Source organism: Enhydra lutris, unplaced genomic scaffold, assembly GCF_002288905.1.
Source record: "Enhydra lutris kenyoni isolate GAN:26980312 unplaced genomic scaffold, ASM228890v2 scaffoldscaffold92, whole genome shotgun sequence".
NCBI lineage: Eukaryota > Metazoa > Chordata > Mammalia > Carnivora > Mustelidae > Enhydra > Enhydra lutris.
Window position 1 is genome coordinate 3588364 of NW_019154176.1, and position 18515 is coordinate 3606878.

At 41.3% G+C, this 18515-nt stretch overlaps 1 protein-coding gene across 1 annotated transcript in view; it reads left to right on the forward strand.

Moving 5' to 3' along the window:
* Positions 1 to 18515, forward strand: part of LOC111162545 (zinc finger protein 699) — an 82956-nt gene that overhangs the window by 4141 nt on the left and 60300 nt on the right. The window contains exons 2-7 of the mRNA XM_022527038.1: positions 2755 to 2845; positions 3323 to 3408; positions 4013 to 4139; positions 4697 to 4777; positions 5713 to 5795; positions 6259 to 7386. Of these exons, the coding sequence (XP_022382746.1) occupies positions 2821 to 2845; positions 3323 to 3408; positions 4013 to 4139; positions 4697 to 4777; positions 5713 to 5795; positions 6259 to 7386 (1530 nt within the window). The 5' untranslated portion in view covers positions 2755 to 2820. The remainder of the gene's footprint in view (positions 1 to 2754; positions 2846 to 3322; positions 3409 to 4012; positions 4140 to 4696; positions 4778 to 5712; positions 5796 to 6258; positions 7387 to 18515) is intronic.

The window sequence follows — 18515 nt, forward strand, 5'->3', positions numbered from 1 at the left end:
CATGTCAATGAATTTGGCCCAGTTTATTGTTATATTCCACACTTAAGGGTCTGGCACGCTTACAGTTTATTCCCCGACAGGGTACTCAGGTTTCTTCTACATATTATACTAGTTGGAACTGTTTTGTTGTACAAGCTATTTTATCTTGCATTGACTTGTATCCCTGTTACCCTGGACTATGAATTCATTATGCCACTAGAGGCAGTAGCAGGTAGTTTGGGTGGATCTTGAAGAGAAGGAGCATTTCCTTCTAAGACTTTTGCCCCAAGTGAGAGTTCTTCGGTATTTTTAAGCAGAGGAAGGCTCATCTCACAAACCAAAGGGCAGGAGACTTCCTGATGAGGGAGAGTTGGTGTCTTGTGGATTCGAGATTGTGACTTTCATCTTGGTCTGACTCAGTGTCCCCATTCGTTTTTAAATCTCATTCTTCCCTTATCAGTGCCTTAATTTTCACATGAACAACTAGTTGATATAGACACTCTAATTGTGGTTGTAATTTTACCTGTGCAGTTAAATTTCATGTTTGATTTTCAGCGGTGTCAGTCCTATGGCCACAAAAAATGTCCTTTTTGAGAGCTGTCTTGAGGCTTTGTGATTATCAGACCTTGATACGAGCATGCCATTTTCTGTGCAACTCTAGTCATAAGACTCTGTCTCTCACCACAGTCTTTGTAATCATTACTGAGGTAACAGCTAAGCCTAGCATTCACTTGGATTCCCAAGGCAAGTGTTTCTGTGTACATCTTCCGAGTGAGCCATAGCGCTCATAATGCAGCTGAGTGAGTGTCTTTCAAGGAACTCAGCATCTGGCTCCAGACAAAGACTTGATGAAATCAACCCCCACATCTTATCTACTCTGTAGATAGCATTTGGGCTGCTGTTCTCTGTTCAGTTTATTAAAGAGAGTCAATAATGTTCAACACAGGAGTTGTCCTTGAAGCTGTATCAGGTTAAAAGATAGAAGGAAGCCTTATTAAGAAAGGAATAAAAATAAAATAAAAGCTTGGTGAAAACAGAAGTTATAATAATAAGGAAGTTCTGTGAAAGATTCCTAAAAATAGATCACTGACAGGCTGATTTGGCATTGCTCCATTGCCAGGGCGAGGGGCAGTGGGCAAACTTTGATTGCTTTGAGCCTCAATCAAGACCCTTCTGTTGAATACTTGAAGAGTCTTCTGAGTTTTCTAAAATCTTTCTAGCATTATTTTTCTTAAAATTCTGGGTCCTATTTAGAACAGCCTTCCCTTTTTCTGTCATATTACCCAAGAAGCAAACCAAAATATTTGTGTATACATTTGTATTTGTGTATAGGATACTCTTTATTTTTTTCACTTATTTGAGTTTTTGCTTCATAAACGGATGTGTCCATTAATAATTGAATATCTTGTCCCTTGGGAATAATGGGCCATTAAGCCCCGGGACATTTTCTGTATATTTCACCGTTTTCTGCATAATGCCTAGGACAGGACCACAATTTCTTAATTATTTATGGAAAGAAGGAAGGAATAAGCCTATTAGATAAATGAAAAGGCGGTGCAGGGCTCCAAACCACTCTCAGCTCCATGAAGTGAAGCTCAAGGGTGTTACCAAATTAAACACTTCATTTTGCTCCTCTTCATAATACCCAGCAGTATTCTAGGCCAGTGCTGGTGAATGGAAATATAATGTGTAGGCCAAGTATATGGTAAAAGCTTTTCTGTAACTGCAATAAACAAACAAGAAGGAAATCTTATGTAATAATATACTTTATCCCATCTATTGAATATATTTCAGCATGGAACCCCATATAAGAATTGAAGTATTTTGGGGCGCCTGGGTGGCTCAGTGGGTTGGGCCGCTGCCTTCGGCTCGGGTCATGATCTCAGGGTCCTGGGATCGAGCCCCGCATCGGGCTCTCTGCTCGGCAGGGAGCCTGCTTCCTCCTCTCTCTCTGCCTGCCTCTCTGCCTGCTTGTGATCTCTGTCAAATAAATAAATAAAATCTTTAAAAAAAAAAAAAAAGAATTGAAGTATTTTAAATTCTTCTCATACTAAGTATTCAGAATTCACTGGACACAAAATTTTCATCAGATGTATTTTATGTGTTTGGATCATGTAATAAATACAGTTGAGAAAGATGTTTAAGTTTATGGAAACTTTTAAGTTTTCTAATAAACCTGCAAAAAGTTTAAAATTTAAAATTTAATTAAAAATAAATAAAATCTAAAATCCTGATTTTGCTAACTGCATATCAGTTACTCAATGGCCCATGTAGCTGCTGGCTACCAGAATGGACAAGGCAGGTCTAGAATGACGTCTGATCATATTGGGGAATAAGAACCTCAGGATCTCAAACATTTGAGAGAAGCCTGTCTGCATTCAATTGTGGATCTCTTTTTTTTCATAATTGGATAGTATCGGACCAGTGATTAGTGTTCTGTGAATCTAGCTTTATCAGCTATTAAACAGGGCAGATGATATCTACTGTAAAGGATTGTTACAACAATTAGGTGAGCTGATACACGTACAGCTCCTAGTAAGACAGATATCTGTCATATGTCTGTTGTAAGGAAATGGTAACATTACTATTACTGACTTTCATGCCAAAGGTTATAACATTTTTAGTGGATTTCCCGTATATCCTCTACTGAGAGAGAGCTAATGTATGATGTTTGATAGTGGATTAGTAATGCTTACTGATTGATGATTGATATGAATGAAAGATACTCTGGGTAACATTGTGCCAAGAGTAATGAAGACTGCCGTATTTACTCAGATTCTTAAGTTGCACTGAAGTGATCTTGGCATCCGATTTCTCACCAAACCTCATCACTCTCCCAGGATGGCAGCTGTTGATCTGAGCCATGGTAAGTCAGTGTTGATTCTCATTTTCAGACGATTCTTAAAGGTCACCCCTACACAGTATAGGGCCTGGATCTGCGTCTAGGCAGTCAGGCTGCTGGTTCACCTAGAAAGAGCTGAAATAGGCCAGAGAATGCTGTTACCTAAGTCAGCTTCCTGGTGTGTGTGCTTTGGGACTTGGTGCTGCATAATCCCATTGATGAATTTTATTATCTTGGGCAAATAAAGAATTGGATTTCCCAGGGGTTGGGTTTCCATATCTGTAAAATAAGGCGATGACCCCTTTCCTTGTGGGTGGTATGTCTAGCATGTCCCTTTTATGGCTCTGGGTGAGGGAGGGCTACTCTGATATTTTATGGCAGTAGTGTGTATTTCTGTGAGATTTCTTGAGTGTACAGGAATATATGGAAATCTCAAACTAGGATGGAATGATTTTTCAGGTAGGTGATTCTGGTCATGCTGCATTCTTTTTTTTCCTCTAGATCTTTCTAGAGATCCTTTTTATCTGCCTGAGGAAAAAACAGAGGCAGAAAGGATGGTGGCTGTCTGGCTGAAAAATTATCAACAGGTAATTAAAAAAACATATCAGTCAACGGAATACCATACTTACATCCACCAGGTGGATACATTACTTCTAGGCACATCTGTGTTTTGAGCTTCCTAAGGCAAATAAACTCTGTACAAGGACTGAATCCCCAGTTGCATTTTCCCTGGAAGTGGAAACTCATATTAAAAAGGGATTACTCTGAAAATAATCTTAGTATTTCACTAATCACCTATGAACCTCATGGATAACAGGTACATAGTTCCACCTTGCTGTGTTCTGACATGGTAAGGAGGGTGTAAGTATCTTTTTCAATGAATTTAGTCATTCTGTGCTGTTTATCAAGGATCTTTAGTGTGCTTAGAAGTCTACTGCACTGGAGGGAAATAAGAACTCCTACTCTGGTTTTTCTGAGATAAGCTTAAAAGGTGCCATTAAAGCCATATGAGTGGAGATGAGCAGTGAGTGAGTTTAGATGGGAAGAAGAGGATCGAGGACCACAGAACCGTGGGAGGATAAAGAGAAATCTCCTAGACCTGCATAGGTATTGAATCTCCTGTCCTCATTCTCCTGTGAACGTTGGTGGAGATGTTTCTTGTCTCAAGCCAACATGGGTGTGATGGATTAGATTGCAGTGACCTTCGAGGATGTGGCAGTGGACTTCACCCAGGAGGAGTGGCTATTATTGGACCTTACTCAGAGAAACCTATACAGAAATGTGATGCTGGAGAACTACCAGAACCTGGTAGCAGTAGGTAAGTCTGCCAGCATTCCAGATGTGTGTCATATACTTACTGTGTTTCCAGCCTTGGTGATGCTCTCTGAACATAATTGGAAAAAAGAGACACATAGCCCTGCACTAGCAGGTTATCGTCTGCAATGCGTGTTCTGTAAATGTGACCCTCTGTTTGGAATTTACATTCTTAGACTCCACTTCTGACATTCTGAGTTATAAAGCTGGGGTTGTCTCCCCATCTTCTGTGTTTCAGTAAGCCATCCTGCTGATTGTGATGCACTCCAGCGTTTGAGGACCACTCTTGTAGTGGTTTCCCCATCAGAATGAAGATCTTTCATCATCTTAATTTCCTATTTGAGTACCTTTATGCTCTGTAAATATGTATATACATTCAAATTTGGCTTTCAGGTGTCAAGAGATAACTTATCTCCTGTCACAGAAGGGGAGTACTTGCCTTTTTTGGTCCTTTGGGGATAATTTCATGGCTTTCATTAGAAATATAGTTCTAGAGTCATTGGAGGCTTTGTCTTCTCTTGCATGAGCCTCTCCTGTTAATGTACCTTTTCCTGTGGACAGAATATCAACTGTCGAAACCTAAACTGATCGCTTGGTTGGAACAACAAGAGTTGAGGACAGTGGAGAAGGGAGTTTTCCAAGGTGAGTGCTGTTAACAGGCCTAACTGGTCATTCTGAAGGATGGCATTTTTGCAACTTTAATGTGTAAAATTTTAAGATACATTGGTCTCAGAGGGATGAAACCATTTACCTCTGATGTTTGGGATATCTTCAGGTTCCTTCAGTCTTTTACTTAAAATTCCTATGATCTCACAAATGATCTGTTCTGATTCTTTAAGTTTATAATTTTGGTGTATCCTCCTTGTCCAGGTATTTTTCACATGTCTACTTGGTAATATATTACCTTGATAATATTTTGTTATTGTTTGACATCTTGTTTGATTTTCAGAAAATTATTTTTTAGTAAGCCACTGAAGTCTGTCCCTACACACTTATTGTCATATATTCCCCAAAAACAAACAGGTGAACGTTTTTTCTTGTTATTTCACCATTTTTAATATGAAAATATGTCTTAATTTAATGAGTCTTCATTTAAAATTGTTTAGTGGTGCCTGGGTGGTTCAGTCATTAAGCATCTGCCTTTGGCTCATATCATAATCCCAGGGTCCTGGGATTGAGCCCCACATAGGGCTCCCTGCTCAGCAGGAAGCCTGTTTCTCCCTCTTCCATTCCCCCTGCTTGTATTCTCTCTCTCTCTCGCTGTCTCTCTGTCAAATAAATCTTTTTTTTTTTTAAGATTTTATTTATTTATTTGGCAGAGAGAGAGCATAAGCAGGGAGAGCTGCAGGCAGAGGGAGGAGAAGCAGGCTCCCTGCTGAGCAGAGAGACTGACATGGGACTTGATCCCAGGACTCTGGGATGATGACCTGAGCCAAATGCAGACACTTAACTGACTGAGCCACCCGGGCGCCCAAATAAATAAGATCTTAAAAAAAAAAAAAAAAAGGAGAAAGAAAATTGTTTAGCCTATGATTTCTTCCTGCAAATATTTAAATTTGTGTTTTATTTTACTTTAGAATGGGAAACACAGCCTCAAACGAAAGGATCAGCATCTCACCAGGAATTTTTTGGAGGAAAAACAGCCATTGAAATACAGAAAGTAAGATTGATATGTGATATTTCTTATATTCCACATTCAAAAAAGATTGGTGGTCCTGTTACAAAATTCAGTGCAAGTGTGAGATACTTGAGACAAATGGCATTCACCAAAGACAGAGTAATTCGGAGATACTCTGAATATGACGACTTGGCATTTATAATCCAAATCTATCTTGAAAATTGTTGCTCTCTAGATGCCACAAGTACACATTCCCAGATATATAACTTGTCATTGAATCTTTAAACATTTTCGTGAAATTTTAATAGAATGATCTTAAGAGTAGATGGCGTCAGTTTTTGGCAGACAGTTTCTGTGGTTTAACTTGAAAGAAATCAACAGGACCTGTATTTATGTAATGAAAATGCTAAGAGTCATATCATCACCATGTTTCTTGCACTATAAGGTTGAAATTTATCAGCAGTCTGAAAATCCTGTCATCATCTTTCATCCCTTCCATCAACAGGAGAGGAACCACCATGGAGCAGAACTCTTTGACTGTGAGCAAGGTGGAAAAGTCTTGAATAAACATTTAAACCTTAAGACACACATGAGAACTCAAAATAGAGGGAACAGTTTTGAGTGTAATCAGTATCACAGTGGCCTCCTTAATCTGCAAAAGAAAAACTCTACTAGAGAGAAACTTTCTGAGTTTAATCAGTGTGGTAAAGTCTACAGGCGGACTCCACATGCAGTGTGTGAGAGAACCAGCGTGGCAGATAAGACTTTTGAATGCAGTGACTGTGGGAAAACGTTCATTAGTCGTTCACACTTTCAGGCACATAGGAGAACTCACAATGGAAGAGATTTCAGTGAATGGAAGCAATTTATAAAAACTTCAGTTTTCTCAGCAGGCCAAAAGGAGCATGTGCAGACACGGGCTGCTCACGAACCCCATGAAGGTAAACAGTGTGGGAAGTCTTATGCAGATTCCAAGTGCCTCGATAATCGTATCATTCGACTTCATGGTGGAAGAAAACCCTTTGAATGTAGTGAATGTAGGAAAGCCTTCACTACATCCTCGCGCCTTTGTGTGCATTTGAGAATTCACACTGGAGAGAAACCCTATCGATGTAAAGAATGTGGGAAACACTTCCAGTGGCCCTCACTCCTTCGGAAACATGTTCGTACTCACAGTGGCGAGAAGCCCTATCAATGTAAGGAGTGTGGGAAAGCCGTCAGTCGTTCTTCGGTTCTTAATGAACATTTGAGAATTCACACTGGAGAGAAGCCCTATCAATGTAAGGAGTGTGGGAAACACTTTGCTTGGCTGTCAGTCCTTCGGAAACATGTTCAGACTCACAGTGGTGAGAAGCCCTATAAGTGTAAGGAGTGTGGGAAAGCCCTCAGTAGTTCCTCAATTCTTAATGAACATTTGAGAATTCACACTGGAGAGAAGCCCTATCAATGTAAGGAGTGTGGGAAAGCCTTTACTAATTCCTCACGACTTAGTGTACATTTGAGAATTCACACCGGAGAGAAACCCTATCAATGTAAGGAATGTGGGAAAGCTTTTGTTTGGCCCTCGGTCCTTAAAAAACATCTGCGAACTCATAGTGGAGAGAAGCCCTTTGAATGTGGTGAATGTGAGAAAGCCTTCAGTAATCCCTCATATCTTAAGGAAAGTTTGAGACCTCATACTGGAGAGAAACCCTTTCAATGTGGTGAATGTGGGGAAGCCTTTAGGACTTTCTTGTATTTTAATAGCCATTTGAGAAATCACTCTAGAGAGTAATCCTATGAACTTAAGTACTGTGGGCTTTCACTAGTGCTCTCCTGATTTGACATTTAAGTATTCACACTGGATAGAAACCCTATTAAAGTAAGGAATATGGGAAAGGCTTCACTTGGTCTTCCAACCTCCATAAACATACACAGATTCAAAGTCAGAGTGACCCTATGACTGTTAATGGACTGTGGGAAAGCCTTCACTACTTCCCCATTTGAAGTCACAGGAGATAAACCCTATGAATGTAAACACCGAGGAAAAGCCTTCACTGTTGCCTCAACCTGTAAAATTGTAAAAATTGATACCAGAGAGCAACCCCTTGAACGTAAGGAATGTGAGAAAAGCTTCACATCGAAGTCATGACTTAACACCTTAAAACGCAGAATAGATTGAAGACTTATGTATGTGATAAGAGTGACAAGGTCTGTTATTCCAGTGCATTTCAAAAAACAAAACAACTCACATTTGAGGGAAACTATGAATATGAGGAATGTGGAAAGGTCTACAGGTGTCCCGTTGAATATGTGAAAGAACTCACTAGTTAGATGCCTATGAAGTGAAGCAGTGTGAGGAAGCAATCAGTGTCCCACAACCATGTCGGAGGAACAGTGAAGTTCAATGTAAGAGCTGTGTGGGGCCCGTTTATAGGCTGGCTTCATGGATCTATTTTGAACGTGTGCCACTCTGCCCTGACCATTTGTGGGAATGGTCTGGCTTTCTGCCCTTGATAGCAGTGCTAGTCCAGTCTAGTTTCTACTACCTGGTTTTCAGCCTGGCCCCACGTGGGACTACCACCGTGGGACTACCACCGTTAGACTTAGCGCTGTGCAGGCCACCTGGATCCTCTGGTTACACTGACCTTGTCTAATACTGTGAAGATGGTGAGCATGTGAATCAGTTAACTGCTCGTAGTCCGTCTGCAGTGCCTCATGCTGGTGAAGGGGGAGGATATAGGTCTCTAAATTTCCTGAAAATGTTCTCTCTCACACCTGCTCTTCCTGGGTTAGGAAGGACTTAAGAATTAACAGCCCTGATCTCATGCTCGCGAAAGAGCAGCACACCTGGTATTAGGTTAGAAAATACCTTTAACCTCGGGTAGAACACGGAGAGGCTGTTAACAGAATGTTCTCTTTGTTCCCAAATCACCACGGCCCGGAAGAACAGTTAGGTCCTTTGTGTTCCGAAACAGCTGCACCTGGCATGTGATGTGCTGATTCGTTTACATCACTTCAGATGCTGTGAGGTGGGAAACCTTGTGAATAGGACAGGTCCTGATACTCTTGTTATACTTGATGTCCCACTGGCAGTTCCTGCAAGTGGCCTTTGGGCAGAGACACAGAATCTATCAGAACCTTGGTTTAATTTTGAGTTAACACATTCATACACTTGTAATACTGGAGCAGCCTTTAGTTATGTCATGGGTGGCCTTGGAGGCTACAGCAGCTTACTATCACTTCCCTTCTAGCTTAATCAGATCAGTGGAATACACTCCAACCAGCCCGGTTTAGTGATAATTCCCGATCAGACGTGACCTGGATAGGGGCACCTGGGTGGTTCAGTCAGTTAAATGTCCAACTGTTAATTTCAGCTCAGGTCTCAATCTCAGGGTTGTAAATTCAAGCCCTGCATCGGGCTCCAGGCAGGGCATGGAGCCTACTTAAGAAGTGACATGGGTACATTCCTGTATGTTTGTGTTTGATTGAGATTGGGATATGAAATGAGTCTCCTGAGTATGGGTGTAGTCTTACCTGCATTGTGTGTATTGCAATATATAATACACTGGCCTTAAGTGACGTTATCTCAAAACCCACAAGTCCTAATTCCAACAATCTGATACCCTCATCAGTAACATCTGTGTGTTCCAGTAATAATGGTAGCTGACTTCTGTCTCACCAGGATCCTCTTTTCATAATCTCGGATTGTCCCCCCCTTAATGTCTTTTAAATGGGGAAACATGAAGCATTTTCCACCTGTGGGTCTCACTACTCCGTGATCTCCTTTTCCTGTGGGAGAATCCTGTGGCAGTCTAGCTCAGTTCTGCTGGAGCCATTCTAACCAGAGAAGCTTGATTACCTTAGTGACAGGCACTACGGTCACACCCATGCTGAACTCCTTCATCGACAGCCTGGGGTCCTGGGTTCTCCGCCTGGGAGAGATGATGGTCCATGATGGGATGTTGGCCTCAGAACCAAGAGGACATTGTGGGCCCCAAATGCAAATATTGTGAATTTAAGTTTTCTGGTGATTATTTTCTCATAATGGATATATTTATTTTACTCTATTCCCAAAGCACCTATGACTTGCTTCTGTTTGTCTTTGTTTCTCACCAACCTCTTCAGTAACTACTTTGTTACTTTTCTTCCCTAATTAGAGCATCAAATCTCTGGCTTGGTCAGCTTTCCTATAGCCATTCCTCAGATGTCCAACATTAGATATGAAGCACCACATCACATGTGGCATGGTTTTCTCAAAAATCATCCTCTGAAATGTTGATATTTGCATTCATTTACTTTGGTGTATTTTTCATATTAGTGGACTAAAAAGGGTACTACAGTTGTAATTGAAGCACTTGCCATAATAAAAACTGCTGTTTTATGTATATAATTTGATGGAATTCTTGGAGATACTTTCTCATTTACCCCATTTTTCATAAAAGTTTGTGATTGCAATGGATTCTACCCTGGACACAAAGACATAGTTTTGAACTTCCGGTGTGTAGGAATGTAGATTTGAGTGGTAGTTTGCTTAGGTGTTTTTATGTGGTATATAGCATAGGGTAAATCTGATATATTGCCTCATTCTTTGCTTTCTGTCCTCTTTCTTTCATTCCCCCTTTCCTTTATTATCTTTAATTGTACCTTTATTTTCCGTTATTGCCAACAAGACCCAGGTGGAAACTACTTTATCAGTGCATGACTGGTGGAGGAAAGAACACAAAAATGAATGTTTCATGGATAGAGTATTTGGGAATATGAAAACATCTGGAAATGGAGAGTGGTAATGGTTGCACAAAAACCAATGTACTTGATGCCAGCTGAATAGAACTGTACACCTAAGTGTTTAAAATGGTTAATTTTGTTACATGTATTTAAACACAATAAAAAAGTGACAAAGTGGAAAGAGATTGTGAGATTTCTTTCTGATAATATCTTTAATTCCATAATGTAATTGATGACTCTTGTTAGTTTTTAGAGAAATATTTTAATATTGGCCCTCAACAGTCTAGAACACAAAGGAATCCAGAAGGACTTCTGTCCCAACTAGTTCCTGGAGGTGGGCCTGCTCACTTTGGTCTCCCTCCTGATCTTGAAGCAGCCCACAACCCGGCTCCAGACACTGAGCCACAATGTAGGAGGAATCCTGCCCACCCAGAAGAAGTCTCGCCCTTCAGTGCCCTCTGAGGCAGGCCTGCAGAATTTGGGTCATGGATGTGGACCCTAAGTTAGCCTTGTGACTTGGCTCCAATCCCTTTCAGTTGTGGTTTGAGGCCATCTATGCCTGCCAAGTGATGTGTTATGAGCCCTACCTGTCCACATAACCAGAAAATACTACTGCTATCTTTGGACCCTGAATTGATACCTTGTCCTAGTGTCAGGATACTGACTCAGTATCCTGACAAGGTCCTGGAGTGATGTCTCTTCTGACCAGGGTGAAGACAAAGTCAATTGCTTTGGTAACAGGATTGTGTACCACAGACTCAATGCAGAGCTGACAGCAGCCAGTTCTGGTCTCAGTCCCACTTGACCATGATTCCAGAAGCAAAACCCATCACCCCAGAGACCTGACATGAGATCGTTTTTGTCCATGAAAACAGGCTATACAGTCTGAAAGAGACATTTGTTTAATTACAGAGACACAAATGACAAGCCCAGTTGCCTGCAGACACGGCCAGCAGACAGACCATTAAGTAGCCTAAGTTGAGCTGACAGATGAAGGGCTTTTCTGTACTGTGACACTAAAGACTGGAAGCGCGATTACTCGAAGGTATAGATATAAAGAGGCAATGATCACAAGAATTAGGCAAACATATCATCAATGGAAGTACCTTAAGCTGATAGGTACAATGAAGTACCTACTGTGGTAAATGTAACATTCCCAACCTTTTTATATTTACCACGAAATATTAAAACTTACAACACTACTATAATCAAAACAGATAAGAGCATAAGTGAATGCAATACTAGTGCAGGAGTTTATTGTTTAATAAAGTTGGAGTTTTGTATCTGTAGGTCAAAAATAATTTATGATTGGTACTGAATCAATTGGCCATCTTTTCTGGGGGAAAGAGGGATTGGATCCACTACTCCGCCCCATATGGTAAAATATATCCTATGAGGATTAAAGAGGTCGGTGTTTTTAAATGGATTATATTTAAGAAGTAAACTATAAAATGCGTATATAATTGAGAGTTTGAAGGGACTTTTTAAAGCAAGTTAGGAAATCCAGATACAACTTGTATTTTTTAAAATTTATTTAAAAGAGAGCCCACACGTGGGCTGGAGGAGCAGAGGGAGAGAGTCCCAAGCAGACTCTGTGCTGAGTGCAGAGCCCAACTCAGAGCTCAGTCCCACGACCCTGAGATCAGGACCTGAGCTGAGACCAAGAGCTGGATGGCCAGCCTAACTGTGCCATCCAGTTACAATTTTTAAAAATGCTTCTTTGCCTACATAAAAATCAAAGGATTTGTGCAGTAAAACATGAAACACGAATGTAGCAAAAATAGGTTATCAATTCAGTAGATGCACACAAAACATTTAATGATGCCCATGAACAAGTCTTGATAAATATGTTTTAAATCAGTGTTTTAGGGGCTCCTGGGTGGCTCAGTCATTTAATTGTCTGCCTTGGGCTCAGGTCATGCATGATCCCAGGGTCCTGGCATCGAGTCCCACATTGGGTTCCCTGCTTAGCAGGGAGTCTTCTCCCTTTCTCTCTGCCTGCTGTTCTACCTACTCTTGATCTTTGTCTCTTTGTGTCAAATAAATAAAATCTTAAAAAAATTAAAAAATCAGGGCACCTGGGTGGCTCAGTGGGTTAAAGCCTCTGCCTTCGGCTCAGGTCATGATCTCAGAGTCTTGGGATCAAGCCCTGAGTCGGGCTCTCTGCCCAGTGGGGAGCCTGCTTTCCCTTCTCTGTCTGCCTCTCTGCCTACTTGTGATCTCTGTCAAATAAATAAACGGACTCTTTAAAAAAATTTTAAAATCAGTGTTTTTTTTTTAAAGATTTTATTTATTTATTTGACAGAGATCACAAGTAGGCAGAGAGGCAGGCAGAGAGAGAGAGGAGGAAGCAGGCTCCCCGCCAAGCAGAGAGCCCGACGCGAGGCTCGATCCCAGGACCCCGAGACCATGACCCGAGCCGAAGGCAGAGGCCCAACCCACTGAGCCACCCAGGTGCCCCTAAAAATCAGTGTTTTAAAAGATCTTTATTAACTGTGCAAAGACCGTTTTCCATTCAAAGTCACAGCAAACATGATTAATGGAGTAATTTTTTAAATTTTTATGTTTTTTTTGAGATTTTATGTATTTATTTGACAGAGAGAAAGAGATCACAAATAGGCAGAGAGAGAGAGGAGGAAGCAGGCTCCCTGCTGAGCAGAGAGCCTGATTTGGGGCTCTATCCCAGGACCCTGAGACCGTGACCTGAGCCAAAGACAGAGGCTTAACCCACTGAGCCACGCAGGCACCCCATATATTTTTTTTTAATTTTTAAAACTATTTTCCAAGATCAGACGAGATTGTGCCGTTCAGGGTGGTATGGCCATAGACTTTAAAACGATTTTATTTATTTGACACAGAGAGATCACAAGTAGGCAGAAAGGCAGGCAGAGAGAGAGGGGGAAGCTGGCTCCCTGTTGAATAGAGAGCCCGATACGGGTCTCAATCCCGGGACCCTGAGATCATGACCTGAGCTGAAGGCACCCAGGCGCCCCAATGGAGTAATTTTAGAACCATTCCTGAATAAAGCAAGAATGCCCAGTGTCAGTGTTTTTCCACAAAATGAGAACAAAAATATGAAAGATTTACAAAATGTCATTACATTGAAAGCAAGGAACCGGGGCGCCTGGGTGGCTCAGTGGGTTAAAGCCTCTGCCTTCGGCTTGGGTCATGATCTAAGGGTCCTGGGATCAAGCCCCGAGTTGGGCTCTCTGCTCAGCAGGGAGCCTGCTTCCCTTCTCCTCTCTCTGCTGCCTCTCTGCCTGCTTGTAATTTCTGTCTGTCAAATAAATAAATAAAATCTTAAAAAAAAAAGCAAGGAACCAGTGATAAGAGTTTACCATTGTGTCCAATATAAAAGGAAATAAGGGGAAATAAAGGCCTATATACAGGGTTGATGGAATAGGGGCAATATAGTAGTTTACAAAGTAGGGGGAGATAAATACTGAAAAATACTTATGTTAGACATAAATCCAAATTTATTAGTAATGGCATATTATGGGCTAATGTTCCAAATGAAAGCAAAGGTTTTTAAAATATTTCAAATAGATAATATTTGAAAATTTGAAAATATTTGAAAAAGTAAGGAAAAACAAGCTGATGTAACTACAGTACTTCACAAACTTCATGAAGAAGCAGCAGAGTAGGGGCACTATTCCCCTCTTGCTCAGAGAGGAAACCTCCTGTGGAAATTTCATTACTGCATTGCAGATACTCTGGCTGCCATTGTTCTCCCTCTCCCAGAAATCCTTGACTCTGTTAGAATATCTTTCCCATTTCCAAAAGTCTTGAATGTGTGATTTGATTATTCCCTTCTTCCAAGGTGTTAAGTGAACCTGTCACTATCTCACAGATTTTGGCAGAGGAGCTGAGACTCTGACGTTAGAGACCAAGGCAATAACTGACTCATGGTATAGCCAGTAGCATGAGCATCAGTATGTGTAAATTGGCTCCCATTGTCCCGTCTCACAGGGGTTCCTAGGGGCCCGGGTGCTGGAGAACGCTGAGCTTGCAGAACCCAGTTTATTTGAACAGTCAGCCAGCCTGTTCTTTATCTTAATGGGAGAGATGATGTCATCTCTCAAGGTTCCACACTGCAAAGGCACATCTAACAAATGGGCTAGGGGAAGAGTGATCAGGGATTTGCATTCTTCCCAGGTAAAAAAGTGAATGAGAGCAAGAGAAAAAGGTGCACAGATAATTCCCACCGAAGCTGTAAGACATGTGTGAAGTTTGATTTGGATTATTAGAATGGTTTCATTAAGCCTCAAAAAGTGTCATCAAGCAGCCGCAGCCCTGATGGCCACACATGACATAAACCAACCCAACACTGCTCCACATCAGAGCCATATGAATTTATATCCCTGAAGCTGTTTTCACAGCACATGGATTGAATGACAAGCACAGAGCCAGACCCCATCACCATGACCCCTTGGAGCTTGAGCTCCAAAGATGGTAGGGTTGTTTTGCCAGGCTGTAGTGTTGGGTGTGGGGACGGAAGAGCACATTCATTGTCCTCACTCACCCTCCTGCTACACAGCTTGAATCGAAGGCCTTCCCAGTTGGCAGGGGTGTGTTCATAGGGCATGTACTCATGCTGCCTCATGGCATGAGGTGTAATCTCTCACCTCTTCTCCACTCATCCCATGCATCATCCTGAGATTCCATGAGATAGGATCAGATGAAAGAGGGACACAAGGTCTTCTTTCCAAAATTGACAGACATGTTTTGTATCCCTTACCCTGGCGAGTGTGATTCAGTGTAGATGGACTCCATGAGCAGTTTGAACAGTGATGCCCTGAGGCACCGTGCTTGAAATGTAAGACCAAGTCAATCCAGTAAGAGTATCCAGGTGGGTAGAAGACAGTAAGGACAATAAAGGGTGAATTGTGTAGGCCCACTTTTGGGCGGGCTGCGACATGGAAGGTGTAGCAACTAGACTGGCCTGGCCAGGCCAATCAGGGCAAAGATAAGTCATGCCCCCAGAAAAGGTTGGGACACAATAATAAATGTTTAAAACAGACCTTACAACCACCCACAAGACTAATGCCTGTCAACAGACATAAGATTCTTGTTTTTAAAAATATTTGAGAGCATACAGGAGCAGGGGTGTGAGGGTATGGGGGAGAGTTCCCAAGCAGACTCCCTGCTGAGTGCAGAGCCCAATGAGGGGCTCAATCCCAAGACTCATGAGATCACGACCTGAGCCAAAACCAAGAGTCAGACACCCAAACAACTGAGCCACCGAGGTGCCCCTCCCACATTCTTTATATCCATAGGGTTTTAATCCAGTTTGAATTCAAATGGGATTTTTAAAAAAAGATTTTATTTATTTGACAGACAGAGATCACAAGTAGGCAGAGAGGCAGGCAAGCAGGCTCCCTGCTGAGCAGAGGGCCCAGTGCAGGGCTCCATCCCAGGACCCTGACATGACCTGAGCCGAAGGCAGAGGTTTAACCCACTGAGCCACCCAAGCGCCCTTCAATTGGGATTATTAAAACATGAATAATTTTGGAAGGGTTTTCTACATTCCTTACATTCGAAGTACTTCTCCAGAGTGCAATGTTTTATGTTTACTAAGAGAAAAATAACTAATGAAGGTTTTCCCACATTCCTTACATTTATAAGGGTTTTCTCCAGTATGAATTCTTAAAGGTTGTGCTACTTTTGAGGCAACAATAAAAGCTCTCCCACTTTTATTAAACAGTCATAGTGTTTCTCTCCAGTGTGAGTATGCATGTGAGTGATAAAGTGGAAACTGGCAAATGCTTTCCCACACACAGACTACACTCGGTTTCTCTCCATTGTGAGTTCTGAGAGGATTAATAAAACACGAGGAAGCAGTAAAGGCTTTCCTATGTTTGTCACATTTAAAAGGCTTCTCCATAGTGTGAGCTTGTAGTTATGTTCAGTATGTTTTGAGAATGCAGTATAGGCTTTCCCACATTCCTTACACTGGTAGCACTTTATTCCAGTGTGATTAAGACATGAGGAACTCTTTCCACATTCTTACATACAAAGGTACTCTCTTCAGTATCAGATCTTGTATGTCTCTCAAAATTGGGAGATGTAACAAAGGCTTTCTCACTTCCTTACATTTATAGGGTTTCTCTCCTGTCAATTCACATGTGTATGTAAAGGTCTGCACAACAAGGAATATTTTCACCACATTCCTCACATTCATAAATCTGTTAGCAGTGGAAGTTTCCTCATGCACTCATGAAGAACGGGTGTCTCACCTTCCTTGCTTTCACAGGTTTTTTCTTCTCCATCATGAGTTGTCATTTGTCCTTTGAAGTAAGATTGATCATGGAAAGCCTTCCCACTGTCACTGCATGTGAAGGTTTTCTCCTGGATGCTGGTTTTCCAGTCCAAAATATTTGGAGTCAGATGGTTTTTTCTGTGTTGTTTAAACCCAGAAGTCTGTCTCCACTACAGGGTTTCTCCTGCAGAGAAAGGAAGCCTTTTCCATATTCCTTACTCTCGTAAGTGTTCCCTCCATTCTGAGTTCTCCTGTGTGTCTAAAGGTATGAGCATTCACTCAAGTCTTTCCAACACTGCTCACAAAGAGTTCCCATTCAACATGATTTCTTGCCTGTAGGGGAATAGATGAATGATACTTCAAAGATTTCTGAGTCATTAATTGATCCTACCTGTATCAAAATAGAAATAGCATTGCAGTGCTGATTAGGATTCATACCATTTCCAGTGCATTTATATACCTCCTGCCCTGTTCATTTTCTTCCAGCTGGGATGATTCCTTCTGCCAGCACAATGGGCCATCTTTTAAAATCCTAGAGGGATTCCTTTTGTTTCACGGAATTTCAATTTTTTTTTTTTTATATGATTTCGTTTGTGAGAGAGAGCAAGCATGCACTAGTAGGGGAACAGCAGGGAGAGGGAGAAGCAGGCTCCCCGATGAGCAAGGAGGCCAATGTGGGACTCAATCCCAGGACTCTGAGATCATGACCTGAGTAGAAGGCTGTTTAACCGACTGAGCCACCTAGGCATCCCTGTTTCAGGGAATTGTTTTAAAAACTCAACATCCATTTATATATTTGGGAATGAATACTTGTTGGAATTGTGAAGTGACAAGTTTCGAGGTAGATTTAGTATATCCCCAAATTCATCACACTGAGAATATCTCACAAGAAAAATTGTTTTGTCTTTGGAAAATGTCCCTTATCTCAAATATCTATCACTCGTGCTAATATTCTAGCTAAGGAAAAGCTCAATCTTTTCCAACTATGGGAAATAAAAAAATACCACTTTATAAACTTAAGTGATTTCAGTGTTTCTATCCTATTGGATGTTTTTTTCCCCAAAATATCCTGCCAAATTACCGAGTATTTGGTTTTACGCTACACTTTGTTTGAAAGTAAGAGAGAATAACAAATATAAGAAATTATAGAAATACATGTAGGTTAAAGGAGTTAAAAATAGTGAGGTTCATTTGAATTTGTTACAAAATTAAACATGCCAAAAACCAGTACAATAGATTTGAAGAGTTTGGCTATGTCAACAATTTATTTTTTAAAAAGATTTTATTTATTTATTTATTTATTTATTTATTTATTTATTTATTTAACACACAGAGATAGAGAGAGAGAGACTGACTGAGAGGTCACAAGTAGGCAGAGAGGCAGGCAGAGAGATGGGGGAAGCAGGCTCCCTGCTGGGCAGAGAGGCTGATCCCAGGAACCTGAGATCATGACCTGGGCTGAAGGCAGAGGCTTAACCCACTGAGCCACCCAGGTGCCCCAACAATTTAGTAATGATGTTAAGAAGTTGGTGAAAAAAACGACTCTGAAATTAAACAACATGATTCTCTTCAAGGGCAGTATCGCTCATGATGCCCTTCTCTGACTATAGCTGACTGAGAACCACCGTGGCATTGTATGGCAACAGTGTCTGTTCGTGTGGATTAACTTGAATGCAGAGAGATATTCGGGAATTTCAAGCTAGAATGGAATGAATTCCAGTCAGGTAAATGTGGCAATTACAGTCATCTCTGTTATTCAGTCTTCTTTCTTTTCTCCTAGGTTTTCCTTCTAAGGA